We start from the raw sequence: 22,564 nt of genomic DNA, 5'->3' as shown, positions 1-22,564 counted from the left end.
AGGATGCACTCTGAGGGGACTGAGGGGAGACTATAAGGGGGCACCGGGAGGAGGCACCTGAGACATCTGAGGGGAGACGGAGAGGGGACGCTGTGAGGGGTGCTCCGGGGGGAGCCCCGACCGAAGCAAACTGGTGAGACCGAGGCGGGAGCGGAGCGCACCGACGCGGGGCACGGCGGCGGAGAGCGAGCGTACGGCGCCCCAGGCGCGGTGTGTGGAGCGGGGTCGCCGCCCGACCCCCCCTCACCACCGATCCCGAGCCCCTCAGCGGAGCAACTGAGGACGGCGCCGGGCGCTTCCGGCGCCGCGCGCGCCTTTCCGGCAGGGCGGGGCCGCACCGCGAGCGCGGTGACGCAGCGCGCAGGCCCCGCCCCCGCCCCGCCCCCGAGGTCTCTGGAAAAGAGAAGAGAAAAAAAAACTTTTTTTTTTAATTGAGGAATCAACAGCCGCCATCTTGTCGCGGAGCCGGAGCGCGGCGCGGGCGGAGCGGGCCGGGCCGGGCCGGGCCGGGGCAGCGGGGCCGCCCCGCCGCCGCACGGGGCAGCCGCGCCGAGCGCCGCCGACGCGCACAGGGGGCTCGAGCCAGCGGGGCGCAGCCGCCCGGAGCCAACCGACCGCCGCCGCCGCCACCGGGAGCCGCCGCCGCCGCCGCGCCGCGCTCATTGTTTTGGGGCGTTTTTGGGGGGTCGGCGCGTTTTTCCGCTTTTTGGTGATTTTTTTTCCTTTTTTTTAATTTTTGCCCCCCCCCCCCCCCCCCCCCCCCCCGCTCCCTTCTCTTCTCCTCCCCCCCCCCTCCTCCCTCCCCTACCTCAGCCGCGGGCGGGCGGCGGGCGGGGGCCGGGGCGAAGCCGCCGCCGCGGAGGGGAGGGGACGGGGCGAGGCGAGGGGAGCGTGTGGGGGGGCGGAATGCGCCCCGAGTGACGGCCTGAGCCGCCATCCGGGCACCGCGGCGGGGGGAGCGCCCGGGAGGAGCGCGGCCGGCAGGGAGGGGGCGCTGGGCCCTTCGCTCCCCGCCCCGAGCCCTCCTCCCTGCGGCCTGCGGCGGCCCGGCATGGGGGAGCGGGGGCGGCCGGCCGGGCACTGAGCGGCGCTGTTGGGTTCCCGTGCGGCGGAGGAGCGGGGACAGCGAGCTCGGCCCCCCCCGGGCACCCCCCGACAACGATCACCGGCTCCGCCGCTTCGGCCACCATGGCGGAGAACTTACTCGACGGGCCGCCCAACCCCAAGCGAGCCAAGCTCAACTCGCCGGGCTTCTCCGCCAGCGATAGCACAGGTAAGGCCGCGGGGGTGGCTCGGGCGGGGTTCTACGGCGGTTCACCCCCCTCACCCCCCCGCCCCGCCGGAGGGGAGGGCCTGGGGGGATCGCCCGCCCTGCCGCGGTTCCTGGCGGGGGTGGGTTGGGCCTCCTGCAGTCGAAGTTACCGGGCGGGACCCGTACGCCAAGTACCGTCCCGGCTATAAATAGCGGTTGAAAAGAGACGTTTTTTGAGTTGGGTTTCCCTTCTTTTCATCCATCATCTTCGTTTTTAATGCCTCGGTTTGGGTGATGGGGGTGCACAGGTGAGTGGGGTGCGGATAGAGAAGGGCCAGGCGTACGTACCATCATGCTTATCGTACAATCGTGAAATGGTTCGGGTTGGAAGGGACTTTAAAGCCCGTCTTGTTCCATCCCCTGCCTTGGGGAGCACCTTCCACTCTCTCAGGTTGCTCAAGCTCCGTCCGGCCTGGCCTTGGACACTTTCAGGGATGGGGCAGCCACAGCTTCTTTGGGCAGCCTGTGCCAGGGCCTCACTACCGTCAAAGGAAGGAATCGGGAAATCTCCCCGGTACCGAATCTAGATCTACCCTCCTTCAGCTTAAAGCTGAAGATGCCTTCCTGGAAGGGTAGTCGAGGTTTCTATGTACTCCTTAAACCCTCAGATTACCCACAACTAGTATCCCTATACAGGCTCTTTCACTGTGCCCCTGTGTGCAACACGCTACAGAATAAAAACTCCTTAATAGCTTCTTAGTCATAGAATGATTTGGGTTGGAAAGGACCTTGAAGACCATCTAATTCTACCCTCCAGTTAATACTTCGTGCTTTTTTTACTTCCCAACCTGTGACCAAGGTTTTAAGGCTTTTGGCTTAAACTGTTCCAAGATTTTTCCTTTAAACCCCAAACGATTTGCAGATAATAATTGAAGTTGTGGGGTTGCTTGTATGCCGAAATGCCCGGCAGCCTGGCAGTCACTGCGACTGGTCTGTGTCGCGTAGTGTCTCTGGCGTGCCTTTTTCTTCAATTGTGATGGATTTGTAGATAATAAAACACATCAGCACGTCTCGTTTCCAGCCAGCGTGTGCCCGTTGTAAATACACACGTGTGTGCACAAGAGCATGTGTGCCTGGACCGGCCTCTCCCGGTGTTCTGACTGTTTCAGTCCCCGAAAGAGTGGTTTCAGAAGAACACAAAGTCTGTTGGACTTGAATTTCTGCTTTCAGAGATTAATGAATCTTGTGGAAGGGATAGCGATAAGTTAATCATGCTATGCCTGCTGTGTTTTCATAGACTGAAAAAAAAAATATTACTATAATTGAGCTGATAAATTCTGTGGGTTTTTCGTCTTGCTCAATCTGCGTTTGGCAACAGTTTACAGATGCTTCGGTCCTTTAGGGGTTTTTTATGGAAACCTTTTCTTCTCAGCCTGTAAATAAATGAAACAAGGAAGAGAGAAACAGTATCAGAGAATATCTAGGTGAGGTCTTGTGATTGAGCTGTGTTAATCCCTTTTGTGGAAGCAGTGGAATATATGGAAGGCTGATACACAACTTGCTGCGAAATGCACTTTGTAACACAGGACAAATACAGTTTTTCTTTAACTCTTCAGCTAGACATTTTAGACTCTCCTGGTAGCCAGTGAGAGGTGTTTGAAGCAGTGTATTGGGTTTTGGGGTGGTTTTTTTTTTCTTTTTTGAAGTTCACTTGGGCTGTTCTGGAATGCTTCAGTCTTAATTATGTCCTGTTCAGCAAGTTCTCGTGTGTCTCAGGGAGCTCTGCGTGGTGCTAGATGTGTGAACTCCAGCATCTGCAGAAAGTTCTGCAGGGCTCAGGGGGCCTGTGGGTACTGGGATGGCAAACCCCAAGTTGTATTCTGGACAAGTGTGTCCATGGAGTTCCGTTGTCGTCCTGGTGTTCCATAGGCAAAAATACTTCTCTGCCAAGGGTGCGGGTAATGTTTGTGCACTTAAAGAGAGGGTTGTTTTTGGGAAAAGCATTTCTATGTTTGTTGCCAGCAGTTAATGCTGCTTGGTGAAGGATTGCTGAAGGTTTCTGTGTATCGTGGCAGGTGATACAAATAGTTTGAGTAGTGTTTGCTGTCAAATGCCTGTTCCTGGAACTTAACCAGGCTGCTCCCTGGTGCTGGGACTTAAATGAAGAAGTTTCTGTTGGAAAGTGGCCTTTTGGTTGGGGGAACCTGGGGAGATGGGTCTGAGGCTTTTGCCCTGGATGAGCAGTGAGTTGAACAGAATTCTGTTCTGTTGAACAGAATTGTAATTGCAGTGGTAGCCCCACACTGGTGGGTGCTGCGGCTGCCGTGAGGGGGGTGTGCTTTCACCGCTGCCGCATTGGGCCCTGCTGAACAGTTCGGCTCAAGCCTGCAAATGCTCGCACCCGAGGCTCTGATGGCAGGCCTGAACACTGGGCAGAAAGCAACTGCTCTCCTCCTTGTTTATATTTCTCTTGATGCTTTGATGCGGTGATGTTAAGCAACTCCTTTTGTCAGGGTAAGTTTTAGCTGCCTTTAATCTTTCTGATAAAAATAGCTCCTCAGCTTACCGGGGCAAAGTTTGTGCCACTGAAATTGGTCTGCTTACCTTCTGAAAGTACAGCCTTTTCTGTTAAACCTAAGCAGCTAAATCCGGTGTCTGATCTTGCAGAAGGGAGCAGAGATGAAAGGATAACAGAAATGGGTGCTGTGACCATCGTTAAATTTCATGATAGTCCCATTTTGCAGTTGCCCCTCTGCTCTTTGTATCAATAAGGAAGGTTAAAACTTCTGGCTGTTAACTTCGCTTGCCATTGCTGTGCCGTATTGAACGAGCTGACTCCTGTGGTAAAACGTCAGTGGGAAAGATTTTTCCTTGTCTAGCCAGGTAGGAGTAGTGCTTTTGTCTAATTACTGCTTTATTGGATACACAGGCGTTTTCATACCTAAACATTTGTCTCCTCTGTGGCTGTTGTGAGACATTCTCATCCAGCACCACAGAATAAACAAGGGACTTCTACAAAAAGTAGAATTACAGTAACTTTGCTTATGGCAATGTGTTATTTTAACACTGAGTGTTGTGATTATTTTGTACATTGCTGGCATCGGTCCTTCAGCTGAATATACAGAGACCTGGCGGCGTTCTCGGGCTGGTTGGGAAAAATGCGCTTGAATGGAGCAGCAGCACAGCTGGAGGTGTTCAGGGGCCCCTGGACTGTGGTCCCTTCTGCAGGTAGCTTGGTGAGAGTCTGGGTTTCACTGAAGTCATACTTCTGTCTGTGTTCATTGTGTTCCCTGCAGCTTCTGCTGCTGTGGTGCTGCGCCAGTTCCAGAAACAACACAGCGTAATCTGGGCCAGAGCAGAGGGTGTCCCTGATGGCATCAGGAGTTAACAAATTCCTAAAGTAGGTGAAGTTGGGAAGAAGGTGAGATTGAGCAGCTTCCAACGTCCATTAGAGCTAGGTTTTCACTTCATACTTCCTTTTGTAGGGGGGTTTGTTGATTTTTAATTCTTTTCTCCTCCCTAACTTGCGATTGTATGCGGATTAAACCGCATGGCTGCTGCCGCAAAAGCTGCAAGCCCAGCTCCCCGATAACTCCTGTTCTCTTCGCGGCCCATGTGTTGGCATCCAGGGCCCGGATTTTGCACTGGGGAAAGGCTGGCCCTGTTGCACGTGCCTCCCTACATGCTGAGATAAGTAGATCTCTGGCTGACTCCCAGCCAGCCACAGAACTTCGCAGAAGGGAGTTCGTGTCAATGCGCAGCCTGATTTGATCCTACTCTCCTGCCAAAAACCAGGTAGGTGTATTGCAGTGGATTTAGGTTTTAGTTTGAAAAGAGGTGGACAACAACAAAGTAGCTTGGAGGAAAGGCAGCGAGGTTTTCTAAGCTTGTGTTCACATTCTTAGCAGAGACTTCAGATGGAGTGACGTCTCAGTGATCTAAACCCAGATTTTGTTTGGGCACATGAAAGCGTTAGTATGAATGTTTTAAAGGGTTCATTCCTGCGTGGCTGAAAAGCTTCGTGGAAGCCTGTATAATCGGTCTGTGCTTGTTTTGTATGATACGTGCAAAACTTGAGTGTCATGTGTGTGCTGTGACAGTAAGAATCACAGTTACACACGGGCTTCCTTATCCTCTCCCTAGAACAAGGAAAAGGATAATTTCATTAAGTGAACAGACTTGCATTTATAGGCAGAAAATTTGGGGAAGAAATTAATTTTCTGAAAAGCTGTAGGTGAAGGAGTGTGCGTAGTTGTAATGATTCCATGGGGATGTCCTTTTTGTTTGTTTTGTTGTTTGTTTGTTTGTTTTGTGGTACTTGTGCCCTAACTATCTGGGATGGGAAAAATGAGGTGTGATATTTCATAGCTATATTGTTTCTTGTGGAATACTTCATGGTTATATTGTTTAAGACTCATGTAACCATGGGGGTGGTGGATGGGAGAGGATGATGCCAAGCAAGATGTTTACTTTGAGCTAGAAGTTTGATACAAACTGTTGGGGTTTTTTCCACCTGCAGTGACTGACCTGCATACCTTGATGCCAGTGTTTGTGATCTAGGACAGGAGATTTGTAAGATTAGAAATGGGCTCATTTATAGAGTCTAGCGCAGCTAATTCTTACCAGTTCCTGAGGCATTGCTGATAGCAGGGTATTGTGTACTCTCTCAATGTTTGTGGGCTTTTACAGGTTTTTCCGAGGAGTTTGGCACTCATGTCTGTGTGGGATGAAAAGTTGAGCAGATGATCTGCCAGCCTGATCATATGTGGCAGTCCACAGTCCTACCATTTTGCCCATTCCTTTATTTTTTGAAATTCATACTTTGATAATTGCAGATGTACTGGGGACTTTTCCAAACTTATTCCCCCTCCAGTGACTTAAACTTAAGTAGGAAAATGCTGTCCTGTGCTGTGGCATAGAGCTTCTGGAGAAGCCCTGCTAGCAGCAGGCAGGAGGAGAGGCTGTGTCTTTGCTGTACTCCAGAGATCTCTTGGTAGCTTGTGAAATGATTTCCAGTTTTTCTGCTGCAGATTATTCACTTTCTATTTTGTCTGGACATTCCTTGGAGTCATCGTCCAGTGCCATTAATTATTTCTACAGCAACATGCTGTGCTTTTTTATTATACCTGCAGCTTCACATTAAAAACCCCCACAAATTCTTAGTGTTTATCTTTATTAGATATTGTACTTACTGTTGCTACCTGCTAAGAGAGAAGAACATAAAAAAAACCCCTTACCCTATTAACAAAACACTGCAGGTTAATGTGAAATCAGGGTGAAGGGGGTAGTTGAAAAACCTGATTTGAAAAAATCTGGGGTTTGTTCTTATACAGTGTAAAAACATGAGGGATAACTTAGAAATCTGACACTTCCACCCTAATTTGGTTTACACTTTCAAGAATTTTTGCTTTGTAAATCTTTCTTTTAACATATGTTACGTTTTCCATCTGTCTTCTCAGATGTCTAAGATACAGAGACAACCTAAATTGTTTATTTGGAAAACTCTTTAATAAAGATGCTTCAACAAATACTATTAAGTGTTTTGCAGAATCATAAGTGTGAATTAAAAGAAAACTGAAATTTCTATTAGCAGTGATAATTACAACTCGTAATCTAAATCTCTTAGCATACTCTTCCTTTCCTGCTTTCTTATTTGCCGCCATTGAGAAATAAGGATCTTGTTTATGACTCTGGATAAATACAATATCTTTGGTTTGCAGTTTGTGTCTGGATATATTTTTATTTATACATCTATAAGTCTGTAAAATAATCCCCTGCTTCCCTGCTGGTCACCTTTAGTGCTGTGGAAACTTCCTTGGGAAGACAGCAGTGGGAAAAGGAGTCGTTCTTCCCTGAATGACTGTTTCTCCCTGTCTCCCAGTCATTTTCCTGTTGCAGTTGGACACGGCAGAGAGGAATGAGAGCTGGAGACTTTCTGCTGCAGTGTGAGACGTAAAATGGGACATTAGATTGCAGCCCCTGTCCGTGTGTGTGTCACCAGAAGCGCACGAGCTGCTCTCTTGCTCTGCCCAGCTTTGCCACCACGGGTACTTCGATAGCTGGGTTATTAGTGGGTGTTGCTGATGTCATCACTTCTGTGTCATCTCTTGTGTAGTCTCATCTCATGGAGAAAAGAGATGGGGAAATTACCGAGTGGCTTGAGTTGAGTAAGTACTGAGTATGAGTCTGGTTTGGAATAGCTGTGAAGTTTTTTCCTAAGTTCATAAACTCCCTAAAGGAAAGTATTAATGAGAAAGGTTCAAAACAGCCTCATCTCACTGAAATCAGTGTTTTAAAGTAAAAGATTTATGAGGTATTTATGTTTTTTTGTATTGTCAGTTACGGTTGGAAGCTTTTTTAGACATTAATATACAAAAATCATTAGTTTTACATGCACGTCTGCTGTTGCTTCCTCATGTATGTTTGGTTTGTTTTGGGTTGTATGTCCTTGCACAGCTGAATTTGAGTTGCCAAGCAGAAGACAGTTCCCTTAAATTTGGTATCAGAAATAGGGAGGAAAAAGTGGCATTAAAAAGAATGGAAATGTACTTTTGCAGCTTTTGTACATCACAGAGGAGACCCCAGACTTGCCTGTTTCATAGTAATGTTGCTTAGGTTTTTTCCTTGTTTAATAGTATTACTTCAAGTACATATTTATATATTTCGCCCTTCACAGAATAGGCATGTTCTGTGGTTTTGTTGGAGAAGGTGTGTTAAGGTGGGAGTTTTCTTAGAAGGACTCATGTAGCTGAAGGAAGCTCCTGAGCCAGAACTGAGCTCGAGTTCTCACCACTGACACTGTCAGTCATTGTGGGGAGCATCGGGAACGGAGCACTTCAAAACCTGAGCCACCTGTGTTGGCAATATATTCACTAAGAAGTCTCTGGCCGGGGAATGTCACAGTTAAAGTTTGTTTGTCAAGACAATTAGTGTTCTTGTGCGTTATGTGCTGATTTCCTTTCCAGGTGGGCAGTGAGGGTGGCACAGCCATAAGGGAAGCTGTGGGAGCCAACTCAGGGCAGGCACAAGCAGATACTGGCTTGGTACGGACTGTGCATTTCATGCTGACTTAAGCAAGTGCCCACTATTAATTACCCGACTCTCAGATGATTCCTTTTAAAAGGGTCATTCTGAACTTAAATATTCTGTCAGCTGTTAAATTTGGGCAAGAGACACGATGTGTGTGTTTGTGATAGGATGAGAAGACAGTCTCGCTTCTGTTAACGTTAATGTGCTCCAAGAACCTGAAAGTATTTAATCTTCTTCAAGATGATCTTGTGAATGAGAAGCTGATGTTCCCAGTGTGGTGTCTCCCAGTCCATAGGCAGATTGCCTCCTCTTCCTTCTGTCCGGATTTCTCTTATGGCAAATAAATTTAATGAAACCTTCTGGTCTGTAAAGAGTGTTAGCCTGGTAGCCATGTGCGCTGTGACAGTAGCCATGTGTGTCTTGTGGATGCTGCTGGGTGGGATTTAGAGTTGTTCACAAGAGCAGACATGGCAACTGTGTCAAAATAGCGAAGATACTTTGGGAAACAGTTAAGAGAAAGAATGGTGTTGGAGAGAGGCAGAGGAAGGCAAAGGCAATTCGTCATTTGCCATCCGATACTTCTAAGACCAGACCAGAGTGAGCGCTCTTGTTGGGCTGCTTCTGCCACACATTTTGGAGTTACCTTGGCTTTTTTCCCCTCTGGCCTCTGGGAAGAGATTAGAGACTAGCTTCTTATCTGGATATCTTTCATATTTGCTTCTTTATATGAACCTTAATGCCAGGTGCAAGGGCCATTTAATGTGCCCTCGTATACTGCTTTGTAATTGATAGGGAAACATTTGAGTAATCTATGATTTATTTTTATGAAAGGGTAGAATAATCTCTAAACCCAGCAATTATTTCTGAAATAAACCAGTATCTCAGGTTTTTCTAGACTTTTAACACCGGTTGTTTTGTCACTATGAGCACAGCAAAAGAGAGATGATGGAGACAACTTGGACAAGTAGAGCAGAGAGAACCATGAGGTTATGACATTGTGGTACACAACATGCAAGTGGAAAGAGGCTGGGAACTAAACCTGGTGTGACCAAGGGAGGATCTCAGTTTATACTGCTCTCTTTTCGTGGAGGTGAGGGGGAGGACTGGGACAGAACAGGTGGCTTTTCCTGTATCAGGTGGTAGTTGTTATCACACCTTAGTGTATATGCACATTTTCCCCATCCTGGCTCGTGTCTCTGGTGGTGGAGCTGGTGTCAGGAGCTGAGTCAGGAATACTGGTAGTACTGCAGTAGAGGTTAGAAGAGAATGATTTTTTTTTTTCATTAGTTTTCATTAGTGATTTGTTTGTATAACAAGCTTCAGTTTTGAAAAGTCACTTAGTTGCTGAAGTCTTACAAAAATGGATTGGGGAAGATATTAGGAGCTGTCTCTAAAATCCCAGCCACAGGAAAGCAAGAGAAGGCAAGTGTTAGATCCATTTTCAAAAAGGGTTCAAAGACAATACAGTCAGCTACAGACTGCCTCCTATCCATCACTGGGAAGGTCATGGAGGAGCTGGAGTGAGTTTAGTGAAGGGCTGCCGAGGAGATTGGGGGCTGGAGCATGTGCCCTTTGAGAGGAGGTGGAGGCCTGGGCTGCAGACAGACCTCCTGATCTCCCTTCCAACTTGAGTGACTGTGGGTCTGTAAACAAGAGAGTGCCATGATGATGATTCCAATGAATTTTCTAGAGATAAGTCCCAAGAATTCCGAAAGATGAGGTTCATATCAACATATTTGAGTTTTGACCAGTCCAGTGACTTAGGAATGAGTGACCCAGACTGTATTCCTTTCTCATCCCAAGTGCAGGTAGTTTAAATGATCAGACAGGTAGAAATATAGTTAAATATTCGAATCTCTTATTATGCAAGCCATAAATAGTTGAGATTCATCCAGATCCTTGATGTTGGATCCCTCATTCCCCCTCACCACCCCCCACCCAGCCATCTCCTTTACCCAGCCAGGTCCCTCATCACCATCATTCTCAACCTGGTTGCTAAACATTGTGTTCAGAAGAAGTGGTGCTGCTCTGCTGAAAGTCAAGGTCCAGGTGCATGTCCGTTTACAAGCTTTTGGTGTCACATTAGAAAAAGACACAAATGTAAAGTTTCCTTACTGGAAATTTTAGATTTTCCATTAATGCATTGTTTAATTGCTGTAAAACATTAAATGCAAGAATTGTCTTTTATGAAACAATAAATTACAGAATCCTCAAACCTCAAGAGGAAGTTGGAATGAATGTGGTAATTGCTGACTGTACCACACAGTGTGGCTATTGAGGGGAACTACCTGACAGTGAATTTTAGGGAATGGCTGGAGCTCTGAACTGTTGAGGCTTTGTCTGCTGGGGTCTGGCGTGATTGAAAGAAGCCTTACAAAACAAAATTGGGCTCAGTGAAATGTAACAGCTATGTTGGCATGAAAGAAAGGCACGGTGAAAATACTGCTTGTGTGCTGGACTTCAGTGTCGGCTCCGTGCACGAGCAGTCAGTTTTTGACATGAAAACTCCCAGTCACGTCTCAAGCAGAGATTATGCTGTAAAAAATGAAACTGAATTTGATAGTTCTCCTCCTGCTTGCTGTGAGATACGTTTGAGATAATAAGTCACATAATGAAACACCTTAGGATGTTTGTCACCTCTCGGGCTGAGCTAAGGGGGGAAAAAATGGTGACATTGAAACAAGTTAATTGATTGAATATGTATATTAGGAAAGTCTCCCGGTAACAGTCTCAAGCAGTCATACAGATGAGAATGTTCTGCCTTCAGGATGCAGCGCAGTTTTGGGGATTTTTCTTCTGAGAAGGCTTAGAAGGAAACGGAACATCTTGTTTTATTCTGGCTGATGAAAGTGTTGTCCAGGAAGGCAGAAAACTCTGACATTTAGGCTCACAAGGCTGAAATTAGGAGAGAAAGTATCTCAAGTGTGGTTATCTTCTATGTGTGAAAATAGCTGCTCAAGGAACGCAGAATGCTCAAATTGGAAAAGGAGCTCTTGGGAAAGAGTAGGGGTGTGGTACTTGCCTAGTGCTTTTCCATGCCTTCCAGAAAACGTAATCTCTGGTTTTTTGGTGCTCTGCTGTTAAGAGGGTGTTTGGTTTTATGTGACAGAGGTAATGAAAGGTATGAGGTTTAGGATCAGAAGTGCTGTTTTAGAGACAAGACATGTCGAGGTGAACGTCCATAGCCTTAGTCAGCTTCGCTGCTTCCTGAGCACTGAATTAGAGGTATGTGCCTTATGGGTGTAGGGAATCTGTTCTCCTTTAAAATCCAGACCACTTTTCCTGTTCTGATGTGTGCTGGATGCGTGGCAGGTTTGAGGGTGGAGCAGGTTAAAGCTCGGTGGGATTTTTCAGCAAAGGTGTTTCCTGGCCATTGCTTCAGGTAACTGCATGTAATAGCAACAGCATCCCTCGGTTTTTAGGCTCTTGGTAGCTGCCTTTGAGAAACAGTTGAAGCATTGAGAATGGGATCAATTTTGTTCTTCTTGTGAGGATGGAGAGACTGCAGTTGCTTTTTATTTTTCTATCAGTAGAAATGGGCTGTGTTCTTATTATGCCAGATTTTTATATGTGTGTAAATATATTTATTCTTTTTATAACTGCCAAGACAATCTCTTATCTTTATGGATTTGGATCTTTATGGATTTGTTGCAGACATGCTCAAGTAGATTTTTGTTTTCTGTTGTATTTTATAACCGTTATAAAATGTGCCTTGTGTTGCTGTTTTTAATGTGCATGACTCTGATGAAATATAAAAGAAGATGATTAATCATTGCATGAACAATTGAATTCTTGGTGAATTTTTACAGGACCATTGTGTTAGGTTGTTTACCTTCTTTTTATTTTCCTTCTGCCAGAGCTGTACATTTTCCATGTCTAACCATAATGTACAGCCTTCTTACAGGAGCTTAGGAGTGGTAGATTATTTCAGGTTTTAAAAGGCAGTATTCCCAAATCCTTTCTTCACTTTTTTTTGTAAACTGCAAAAACATTTCCAGTTCTTGGCTCTGGCAAGACTGAGAGAGTCCGGCCAGCCAAGCAAAAAAAAAATTGAGCATTTATACTCCAGCATCCCATTTTGAAATACAGCTGGAAAAAAGCTACTCTTTAAACCACGGCAACATCTTCCCCCTTCACGTTTTGTCTCTCCTCCTCTGCCCCTATCCCCACACCCACACATCTATTGTCCATGAAATATTAACAGTTTTGGTGCAGAAGCTTGGAAAAACACCTTTTTATGGGATTTACAGAAGTTGTGTGAATGAGCACTATAAACCTTGAACTTGGGGAGAGATGGGGTGGTGAGAGCAGTTTAACAAAGGCGAGGCCTCAGCCCTGGCCCTGTGTCCCACCCTCGGTGACGCGTGGGCAGATGGCTTCGGTCAGGCTCCAGCTGCAGCCACCACCGGTGGCAGAGCCTCCCAGAGCCTGCCAGCATTCCGGGCTGGAGTAGGGGAATCTTGGAAGAAGGAAAGTAGAACCAAAATGTATAGGAAATGGCAAACTGCAGCATGATCAGTGTTGAGTGGTTGTGTGGGAAAGAGGAGGAGAGATGAAGTGATCACCTGCAGGAATGGAGTCGAAAGTACACCAGGAATTTTTTTAGAAGACAAGCAGGAAAGATGAACTAAAGACCTGAAAGGAAAGGCAGCAAGTAAGAGAAATTAAAAATACTTTAATGTGTCTTGCTAAATGAAATGTTAGCTTGTTCCTTGCCTGCTTGGAAGGGAACGGGGGCTCTGTTCTGAGCAGGGTGTATTTGTCACGGCCGACATCATGCAATCCTGGACGCTTTATCGACTCCGGTAGGTGATGATGGCAGAGTGTTGGCCCCTGAAGGATGTGGTGCTTTGAGCACCTCAAAACAGCCAAAATTTAATGTTTTTGTCTTCGTTTACTGTGCCTGGTTGTGTAATTCTCTGGTCATTGCAAGTCTGACCATTTTTATTAATTTTTCTTCAGTTAGGTTGAATTGGAAATGCACATGCTGATGAAATGCATGAAATTAAAGTGTACTGAGATGCCTTGGTGGTGCAGCTGTGCTTTGTGATACAGTTTGTGTGTTGCTTGAGGTTTGTTGTCTCTTTTCAATGTACCACCTTACATCATTTTTGCAGCCTGAGTCCTGCACCAACTTTTTGTGGTTGAAGGATGAATTAAACTTAAAAACAATGAAGCTTTTGTAATGTCCGTCTTTAGTAAAGAACTTTTCTCTAACCTGGAAAAAATGTGGCTTGCTCAGTGTGAAGGACTGGGGTTTGTCAAGTCTGGCTTAGGGAGCAAAATGAAGTTTTCACACATTTATGTTACAGTGAGAAGTGATTGTTTTAGTTCACATCCTTGGACTGGAAAACTCTTCCAAGATGTGTTGCATGTTTGAACAGCTACTCTGGTGTATTGGGGCTGGTCTGCTTAAATGTTTATAAATATCGCTGTATGTGCCTGTCCTTATGTCTTCAAATACGTAACTTTTATTTGCACATGGAAGTACGTATATACAGTGAAGTAACTTTCTATTTTTTACTTACATACTAAAGTAACCTTGTTACACAGATGTTGCTTATGATGTGCAGTAAAATACTTTAGTGAACCTGAGTTGCTCCTTTAAAGGGAAAAAAAAAAAAGCCCCACCACTTTTTTATTAGTCTGGATGTTGCAGCCAGGCAGAGCTGTTCCTTCAAGTGGCTTAATGAAGATTTGATTGATTTATTTTGCTCATCTGGAGAGTGTGTGGATTATCTCTGTCAATATTGGGCATGGTAAATGAGGGCTGGGCACTTACAGAGCAATTTGAATTATTTGAGCTGTTCAGGAATCGAGCAGTGACTCGATTCAAGAGGCATTACAAGGAGAAAATGTTGAATGCCTTTCAGGATCTTCTGAGGTAGCAAATCATCGTACAAATCAATGACTAGAAACTGATCTTAATATCTTTATATGTGAGACTGGGATCAAACTGCTGAGAAAATCGTTGTTCTTTGGTGATGTTTTGAAGCCGTGCTGGAAGATGTTCTTTGGCCATGTGCACACACAAATGACAAGGTTGAGGCAGAATTGCTGGGTGAGAGGTGGTGTCTTGGGATTACAGAGGAGGTTGGAAAAGGTGATGTAATTGCTCTTTTGGGAGAGTAAATCAATAGGAAAAAGTCTGTTGTTATTTCTGCCTTCATCTTTTAGCCAAAACAAGGGAAATTTGAGAGTTAGATTAGGTCATTTTATTCATGCCACCTCTGTTTTCTTAAGCTTTGTTTTGTCCAAATTCTTGCCAGAAAACCTGTTTATTGGCCAGTGCTCTATCTACCCTGTGTGGCTGTGTGTGCACAGTGTGTAATAACTGTGCTCTGAAAGGCTCTGGAGTTCATGTTACGGGGACCCTCACTCACTTCTTAGTCTTGGGTAAAGATGTCCTGAATGCCTGTCATTGTTAATACTGGTACAAAGTAGAAAAGATAAAATATTTAGCTACTTGTTTGTCATGTTTCCTCACCCATGTTTCTGTTCTAACTTGCAGATTTCGGATCTTTGTTTGACTTGGAAAATGATCTTCCTGATGAGCTGATCCCCAATGGCGAGTTGGGCCTTTTAAATAGCAGTGGGAACCTCGTTCCAGATGCAGCTTCCAAACACAAACAGCTTTCTGAACTTCTGAGGGGAAGCAGCAGCTCTTCCTTAAACCCAGGAATTGGCAATGTGAACTCAAGCAGCCCCGTGCAGCAGGGAGTTGGTGGTCAAGTCCAAGGGCAGCCGAACAGCGCGAACATCGGGAATCTGGGTGCTATGGGTAAGAGCCCGCTGAACCCAGGAGATTCCTCTGCTCCAGCCCTGGCCAAGCAAGCAGCCAGCACCTCCGGACCTACCACACCTGCATCCCAAACTCTGAACTCTCAAGCACAAAAAGTGGGAATGGTGACGAGCAGCCCTGCAACATCACAGACTGGACCTGGGATATGTATGAATACTAATTTCAGTCAGACACACCAGAGCCTTCTCAACAGTAATTCTGGTCACAGTTTAATGAATCAGCCTCAGCAAGGACAAGGGCAGGTAATGAATGGATCTCTTGGGGCAGCTGGAAGAGGAAGGGGAGCAGGAATGCAATATTCTGCCCCTGCCATGCAGGGGAATGCAGGCAGTGTGCTGGCAGAGACTTTAACCCAAGTATCTCCACAGATGGCTGGGCACACCGGGCTGAACACAGCACAGACAGGAGCAATGACTAAAGTATGTACATGCCATTTACTGTATTCTATTTATTGCACTTGTTTTTCTCCATACAGGTGTTTAGGAAACACAGTAGATCCTTTTCTGGGACAGAACTAAAGGATGTGCTTTCCTGAGTCTGTAGTTACCCATTTCAGTCACCAGTGATATTGTGAAAAGGAAATAATTGAAGCAGTACTTCTCATGTAATCAAAAATGAAATCACTTGTTGAAAAAGACTTCCTCGAAGCTAAAAGTTGGAGAGTATCTTAGCAGGGTGAATTAGAAAAGAGTAGCATAATCCTGCAGAAAGGAAGCAGATGATTTCTCATGTTCAGGATCTCAATTTAGCTGCCAGACAACGCCATCTTCTAAAGCAATGTGAACACTGGGAGATTGAAGGGAGAGGTGTAGCAATTGCTCCTCTTGTCAAGGACCACTGTCAGCAGCCATGCAGCGAATGCTTTTTAAATATGAAGGAACTGATCTGGAAACATCAAATTTCACATAGATTGCCAAGCTAATGCAAACTGTGAAAGGGAAGGGCAAGAGCCTAATTTGGCAGCCATTGTGGATCAGGGCAGGGAATATATACCTGAAGTATCTGCTTCTGTCACGGGGCACTGCTCTGGCTCCCTGTTTGATACAGTTACTGGTTTTTAGTTCTTTGTTTTCCAGGTGTGAGCTTAGAGCAGTGTTTTGACTGCTGTTCCTCCTGCCCTGTGCCTTATCTCTTTGTCTGGGTTGTTTTGGTACAGTTCCTTCATGAAATTTTGATGGCAAACCCACCATGTTCTGATATGTAGAAAAAGGTCAATTTTTATCTCTTGATATTTTATCTATTCGTACATCAGTAGCTGTTAACTGTAGTTAATTAACATGTAAATGTTAATTCATTGATGTGTTAGTAATTGTGGCAAAAATTGCATTGTCTGACATGAAAGTGTGTGTCCTGTACTCTTGAAGAGGTGCTGACATCACTGTGGAGTACTGTATAGTTAATTTTAATTTTTTTTTAATAAAAACCATAAAAAGCATTCTCTCTGCAGTGAAGAGATGCTTCTGCTTAAGGAAGAGATACTTGTGTTCTGAGTGAAGGTCAGAGCATCTGAAAGTTGACATAACTGTTCTGGAGGCTGGAGACAGCTAATTTTGCTGTTTGGAAGCTGATTGGTCTGCACTGAAAGAGAGTCAGCATATCTTTCTTTTGTTTTCCTTTGAAATTTGTGGGAAGAGTGAGGAATTCTATTTATCTGGCTTATTTCTGTGAACTTACAGATACCTAAGTTCTTGGGAGTAGATTTTTCCTAGTCACTACTCAGTTTTATGTGAAACTGCTAATTTTTCTATGTGAACCAATTGAAGTAGAATTACCCCAAAGCAAAGAACTTGCTGACAGAGTCTGTATGAGCCTGGTGGGGGAGGTTTTGTGAGATCTTGATTTATTTTAAACAAACCCACCTCTGATAAGGAACAGGATAAATCTAAGACAAATTCCATATTTCAAGGACTTCAAGCTTAGCCTGTTGCCAGCTGCGAATGGATTCACCAGCTTGGGAAAGCGACCCAGACTACCTCAGTTTAGAGATGTTCAAGAAGCAAAGTAAAGTTGGTTCGATCAAGAAATACATTGGAAAAGAATAGTGAAAGGATTGTTTAATGACAGAGCATAAGTGATAAAATGGTGCTTCTGTGAAGGTGCACTTAAAAGAAAATAATTTTAAAAACTTGGCCAAGTAAAATAGGAAAACTGGTGTTTTCCAGGGCTCCATCTCTAGTTGAATAAGGTGAAACTTAAAAGCATTGTGTTTCTTTTAAAAAATTGTACTTTGTATACATCTTATTCTTCTCTTAGTAAGAGAGCAGGTGGGCTCACTGTTTAACCCAAAGATTTTTTGTTCCCATTTTGGAACAAGTACTTGCTCCCTGAATTTTCTTGCGCCGAGAAAGCAGCATTCTCTATTTTTGCTGTTTTCCTTAGTAGGCATTTGAGGATTGGTATCCTTTTCCAGTGTCTTCCCATCCCCCAGTTTATTGTCCTAATAGGATTATCAGCCATGATTATGTGTTAGCTTTTTCTTATTGATGCTGCAGGAAAGCTTTTAAGAAAAGTAAAGAAACACTTCAGTGAGTTTGTCTGTTCTTCTGAAACTGAAATTTCTGCTGAAGGAGAATGTGGGTTAGTTTGGTTTTTTACCTCCTGATTCCCTGGTGTTTACCACTTAATGTGTACAGCTTAAAAGATTTAAAGAGCTGTAATAAAAGTGGTGAGGCAGCTGATCTACCTAATAGTGAACGTGCCCAGCTTGACTCAAGGGCTTAAAATGTAGCTACCATCCTGCTTGAAGAACTGTATCAAGGCTGGAAGGAAATTCTCTAGGTGATGACTTTAGCAATATTCTAAGGGAAAGAAAGAGCTGTGAAATACAAATGCAGAAAAAATACCTAAAAACTTTAAAAAACAAGATCTTCTCATTATATTTAAAATAAGTGATGTGCATCTCTGACTAACCTTGTTCAAGTACAGCTGAGTAGCCCATTTTTCTCAATTCAGCGTGTTTATATGCAGTGTGGGGAACTCGTGACCCTTTATGGTTTGGGACCAGTTTTGTTGTGCAAGACCTTGCTTCTGTGGTGGTTGGTTCTAATCCTTTTTTAGTATGTGACTAATCAAGGAAAGTCCATTCCATTTTCTGGTTTTGTTTCTTGTGGTGTGTTTATATAAGCATTCTTTCTATTAAGAGAAAAAGAAGAAAAATATCCAGAATCTGGTCCTTTCACCTGATCTCAGAAATTGCAAGGATTCATTTTGTCTGGATCATCATCAGCCACGACTGTTTATTTTGGTCTGGACTTGCTATTTTAAGGCGGAACTGAGCAGGGTAACTGAAGCTCATGTTCCTGTGCTTGCATGAACTGAAGGGGATAAGGGATAAGCCTTACTCTTCAACAATTCAAACAGGAGTGGAAAACAACCAATTTCCACTGTCAGAGAGCAAGAAGATGCTGATATCAAAACAAATATTCTTCCATTGGCAGGGAGAGATTAAAGTAAAATACTTCCTCAGTCTATAGAGATGTAAGCAAAGATTTCATAGATTTCACATGATACTCTCAAAGATTGGTGATTTTTGACTTGCTGAGATACCTGGAAACCTCTGAGGAAGTTCTCTTCCATGATACTCTGTGTGTCTCTGCTCCCTTCACTGCCCCTCTCCTCTCCTGTAACAATTTTGCTTGCAACTGTGGCATTGTGGTTCTGTTTTCTTGGAAGACGCTACAAAAATTTTTATTGGACTGGGTTGAAGTTCCTTAGGAAATCAGCTTTAAAGAGGAAAGGGTTTATCTTTGAACAATTATTACCTGATGGGAGTAGAGGAACAGATCATCCTGTCACAGTCATTTCCAGCAGTGAGGAATTGTCCTTTTGTGGTGTACCATGTTTTTTGTTGAGTCCATTAAGTCCAGAAAATGTGTTCAAGCCATCTAGAACATCTTGTTAGAACTGGTTTTTTAAGATTTTTGGTTGTTGCATGTGATAAGCAGTAGCAAAGCTCGGCAGATGGTCATAGGAATGACCACTTCATGGGAGACATGCTTGTGCCTAACACTCGCCTGTTGCTGTGGGAGTTCATCTTTTCCAAGTGGAGGTGATGAAACCTTCCTGTTGTTCTTTGTGGCTGGCAAGGGCTTGAAGTTATGTTTCTGTTGATGAGTTGTTAGAGTCTCTTGCTGAGGTGCGTTCCCCTTGTCCTAGTACAGCTGTCAAAGCCCATGGAAAGTTAGAAGAAAATGTTGGGAAGTTCCCATTTATTTTGTATGGTTCTCAGACTTCCTTTTTGCCCTGTGTCAAGAGTTTTGGACAGTGATTCACCTAACTGGTACTTCTGCTCTTTCCTTGAAAAAGTGGTAGTCCCATTCTGATGAAAGTGTTTTCCATGTGTTTCCAAGCTGTAATGCCTTCTCATACAATTCTGTAGAAAGAATCACCTTTTCTTCAGTAACTTCAGAGTCCAATCATTCCAACAAGGATATTCTGGTACCCAGCAGCAGAAATTTAGGAAAAAATCTGGAGTTGTGCATGGCTGATGATCTGCAGAAGGTATTGCTGTTAAACTGCAGTGAAGATACAGCTTGCTGGGGGCTGCTTTCAAGGTATTTTTCTTTATAGAACTATTAAACCTACCCCGAGTTCAGCTTTCCTTCTGAAGGGCAGGTGCAGTTTAGCCAAACATTGGGCACCGTATGCCTCAGAAAAAGATTAAATTGTTTCATCAGACCAAACCTATAAAGAGATGAGAAGAAAATGGTTGTTTATTTTCATACCTAGTTATGAGGTTTACAACATTAATGGTTGTTCGGGGTGCCTTTTTGAAGACTGAAAATTTAACTTCAGTCTACCTATTTTGAAAACTCTCTGAAGGAAAATACTTACATTGATATAAAATAGAACCTGCCTGCAGGGAGAAGCTGATGGAAAAGCTGATGTGGCTGGCAGATCTTCCACTGTAGTATTCCAGGAGGTGATCTGGTAGCAGGGAGTTTAGATACAGAGTTCCAAGTGCTATGTGCAAGCGATGAGTTTTCCTTACCTCTGTGTATGTATTTAAGCCCCACTGGAAGTTGGTATCAGTAGTGGGATTGACATCAAAACCTGAACAGGCTCAAAACAGTCACTAACTGTGCAAAACTAGATCTGTTCTGCTGGATTTTTGCCTATGAGTGCAAAACAGTTCTTTGCTGTAAATGGTATTGGCCTAATTTGTTTGGACAGTGCATGTTTTCAACTTTATTTCGGTCAGAATAGCCACATGGCAGTGTATGTTTCAGTAAGGGTAGGTTCAGATTAAAGAGGAGGAGGAACTCCTACCAGAAGTGAACTTCAGAAAACAGTAAAACCATTTTTTATTTCCACCAAGAGAGTAACCCGTTGTCCTGGGGCTTTTTAATGTTGAGCTATAAAAGAAGTGAATTCTGTCGTTGTTGTTTCCAGGCAGGGTGTCTGTCTAATACATGTGCCTTGGACAAGCACATTCACAGTTTTGCTCCCTGTGCTGTTCACTGAGTGGTGTTTTGATGTTGGAAATTAATCTTGAGTAAATTAAATACGATAATGAGCTGTGTTAAAGAGCAAGAATTACATAGTGTATGTGGTTATGTTACTTGTCTCGGTGTTGTGAGGAATCTGTGGTAAGGAAAATTTGTGACGAGAAAAAATGAAGCCAGCTATTTATTTAAACAGATCCCCCAGTTGCTCTTGCTGAGTACCAGATTTAGATACGCTTGCTGATTGTGAATTAAGTCAGCTGAAGATGTTCTCATTCCTTTGCAGTTCTGTGTGTTACAGCAAACTGCTGCTGCTGTTTGTTTCTCTGGTGGCTCTCAATCTGTCTGAATTCTGCCTGAATTGTTTTAACATGACTTGCAGTTAATTTGCTTCTCATCCACAGAGTTGTCCGTGCTCAGCTGCCAAGCTGCCTGTCTCCTAGCAGACCATGCCTCTGGCAAACACCAGTAGCCAGTCCAAATCATATTCCAAACAGTGCTGTTTCCCAGTTCCAGGGGACTCCTAATAATGTTACAGACTTGACCGTAGCTGCTCCATTCTCTGATGAATAAGGAGCACCGAAACAGCATTTTTACTGAGGAGAGACGTATGTGGTTTTGTAATAATACAGCAGAAGAAGGTTATAAATACAGAGAAACACATGATAGCAAAACTCACTGACTCGTAGTAAAATGAAAGTCTCTGAGGCAGTTTTGTTTTGAAACATGACCGTGGAAAGTGGTGCTCCACAGATGAGTTTGCTGATACGTCAAAGAGATTTAGTGACTTAAAAAGCTCACTTCCCACAACTGCTACTCCTGGCACCTGAAATTGAGTTGTTTCCTGTTTCTAGTATGTGAGTTAAGTCTTGTTTGCAGTTGTGCAATGTCACTGAAGATCTTTGCAGCGATAGTCACTTGGCTGGTGCTTATGCAGGTATCAGGGTTTAGTTTGGCTCCAGGGCTGCAAGAAGCAGAGCACTCAGCCTTCATGGGGACAAACCTCAGCTCAGTTTCTTCTCCTCCTTCTTCACACCCCAGCAAAAGCCTCTCTGTACACTTGCATTGGCTTATCAGCCAGCTGACAAAAATTAAGTGTTGTGGGATCTCTTCAGAGCAGAATTGTGCATTATCTTCCACTGTGATAACACAACACGAACATTAAGATTTTTGTCACTAACCATCAATTATATTGGTTAGAGTCTTGTAATTCTTCAGTTTTTGTTATTAGAATGGGGTTTATTTCTAAGAAGTCTATCTGAAAGAAGGTTTTGGGAGTGAAACTAACAGATCCACCAGTTCCTTTGGAAGCCATTGATTAAAAGCAAGATTTACAGTGTTGTTTCAGGTTAGTCAAAATGACAGAAACTCCCAGATCCTTACTGACAGATAAAACTGAGATGACTTCTTTCTAGTTTTCAAACTGCTTTCACGTATCTTTCTGCTGCTGTTTGTAGTTTGGGGATTTAATACCCAGGTAAAAAATGACTCAGATATTGAGAGGGAGGAAAACCTGCCAACTGAAACATTGGTGTATAGAAGTTACAAAATGCCTGGTTCCTTCAGTCAGTAGGAAATGTCTTTGTCACAGTAATTTTCTTAATAAACTCTAATCATGCATGTAGATACAATTTCACAGGAGCCTTTCTGATGAAAAGACCTTTTAGCAGGTCTCAAAGTTTGCTCTTACTTTAAAGATAAACTTAATATTTGTGCTTGACAGTGATCTGTGATTATATTGGGAATCTGTAATTGGAAGGACATACAGAAATGTGTCAAAGCAGGCAGTGTTATGGTCTGAAAACTAAATGCTTCTGGTCTGTTTCTTTAGAAAAAAGGCAGTACAGGAAACTTGGAAAATTACATAGAGCTTGATAAACTGTGTCAGCCTTCCTGAGAAATGGATCAGGAGTGGAAGCAGTGAGAGGAGGCGATTCTCTTTTTGCAGCTTCCACAAGTGAAAACCACTTTGTTGAAGGAAAATGGGATACTTCAACCATCAGGCAAAAAATAAGATCATGTTGGAAAGTTGCACTT

The 22,564-nt window shown here is 44.1% G+C and overlaps 1 protein-coding gene across 5 annotated transcripts in view; it reads left to right on the top strand.

Moving 5' to 3' along the window:
* The first annotated feature begins 973 nt into the window (after positions 1–973).
* CREBBP (CREB binding protein) overlaps positions 974–22,564 on the top strand; it is a 96,204-nt gene continuing 74,613 nt past the window's right edge. For 4 of the 5 annotated variants that reach the window (XM_032126409.1, XM_032126412.1, XM_032126407.1 and 1 more), the window contains exons 1-2: positions 1,189–1,273; positions 14,793–15,502. In XM_032126409.1, the coding sequence (XP_031982300.1) occupies positions 1,189–1,273; positions 14,793–15,502 (795 nt within the window). Of the gene's footprint in view, positions 1,274–14,792; positions 15,503–22,564 lie in introns of all 5 variants that reach the window. The other variant, XM_032126411.1, reaches the window with a different exon arrangement.

Source organism: Corvus moneduloides, chromosome 16, assembly GCF_009650955.1.
Source record: "Corvus moneduloides isolate bCorMon1 chromosome 16, bCorMon1.pri, whole genome shotgun sequence".
NCBI classification, from domain to species: Eukaryota; Metazoa; Chordata; class Aves; order Passeriformes; family Corvidae; genus Corvus; species Corvus moneduloides.
Note: the sequence above shows the minus strand (reverse complement) of the source record. Positions and strands in the feature narration are given on the sequence as shown.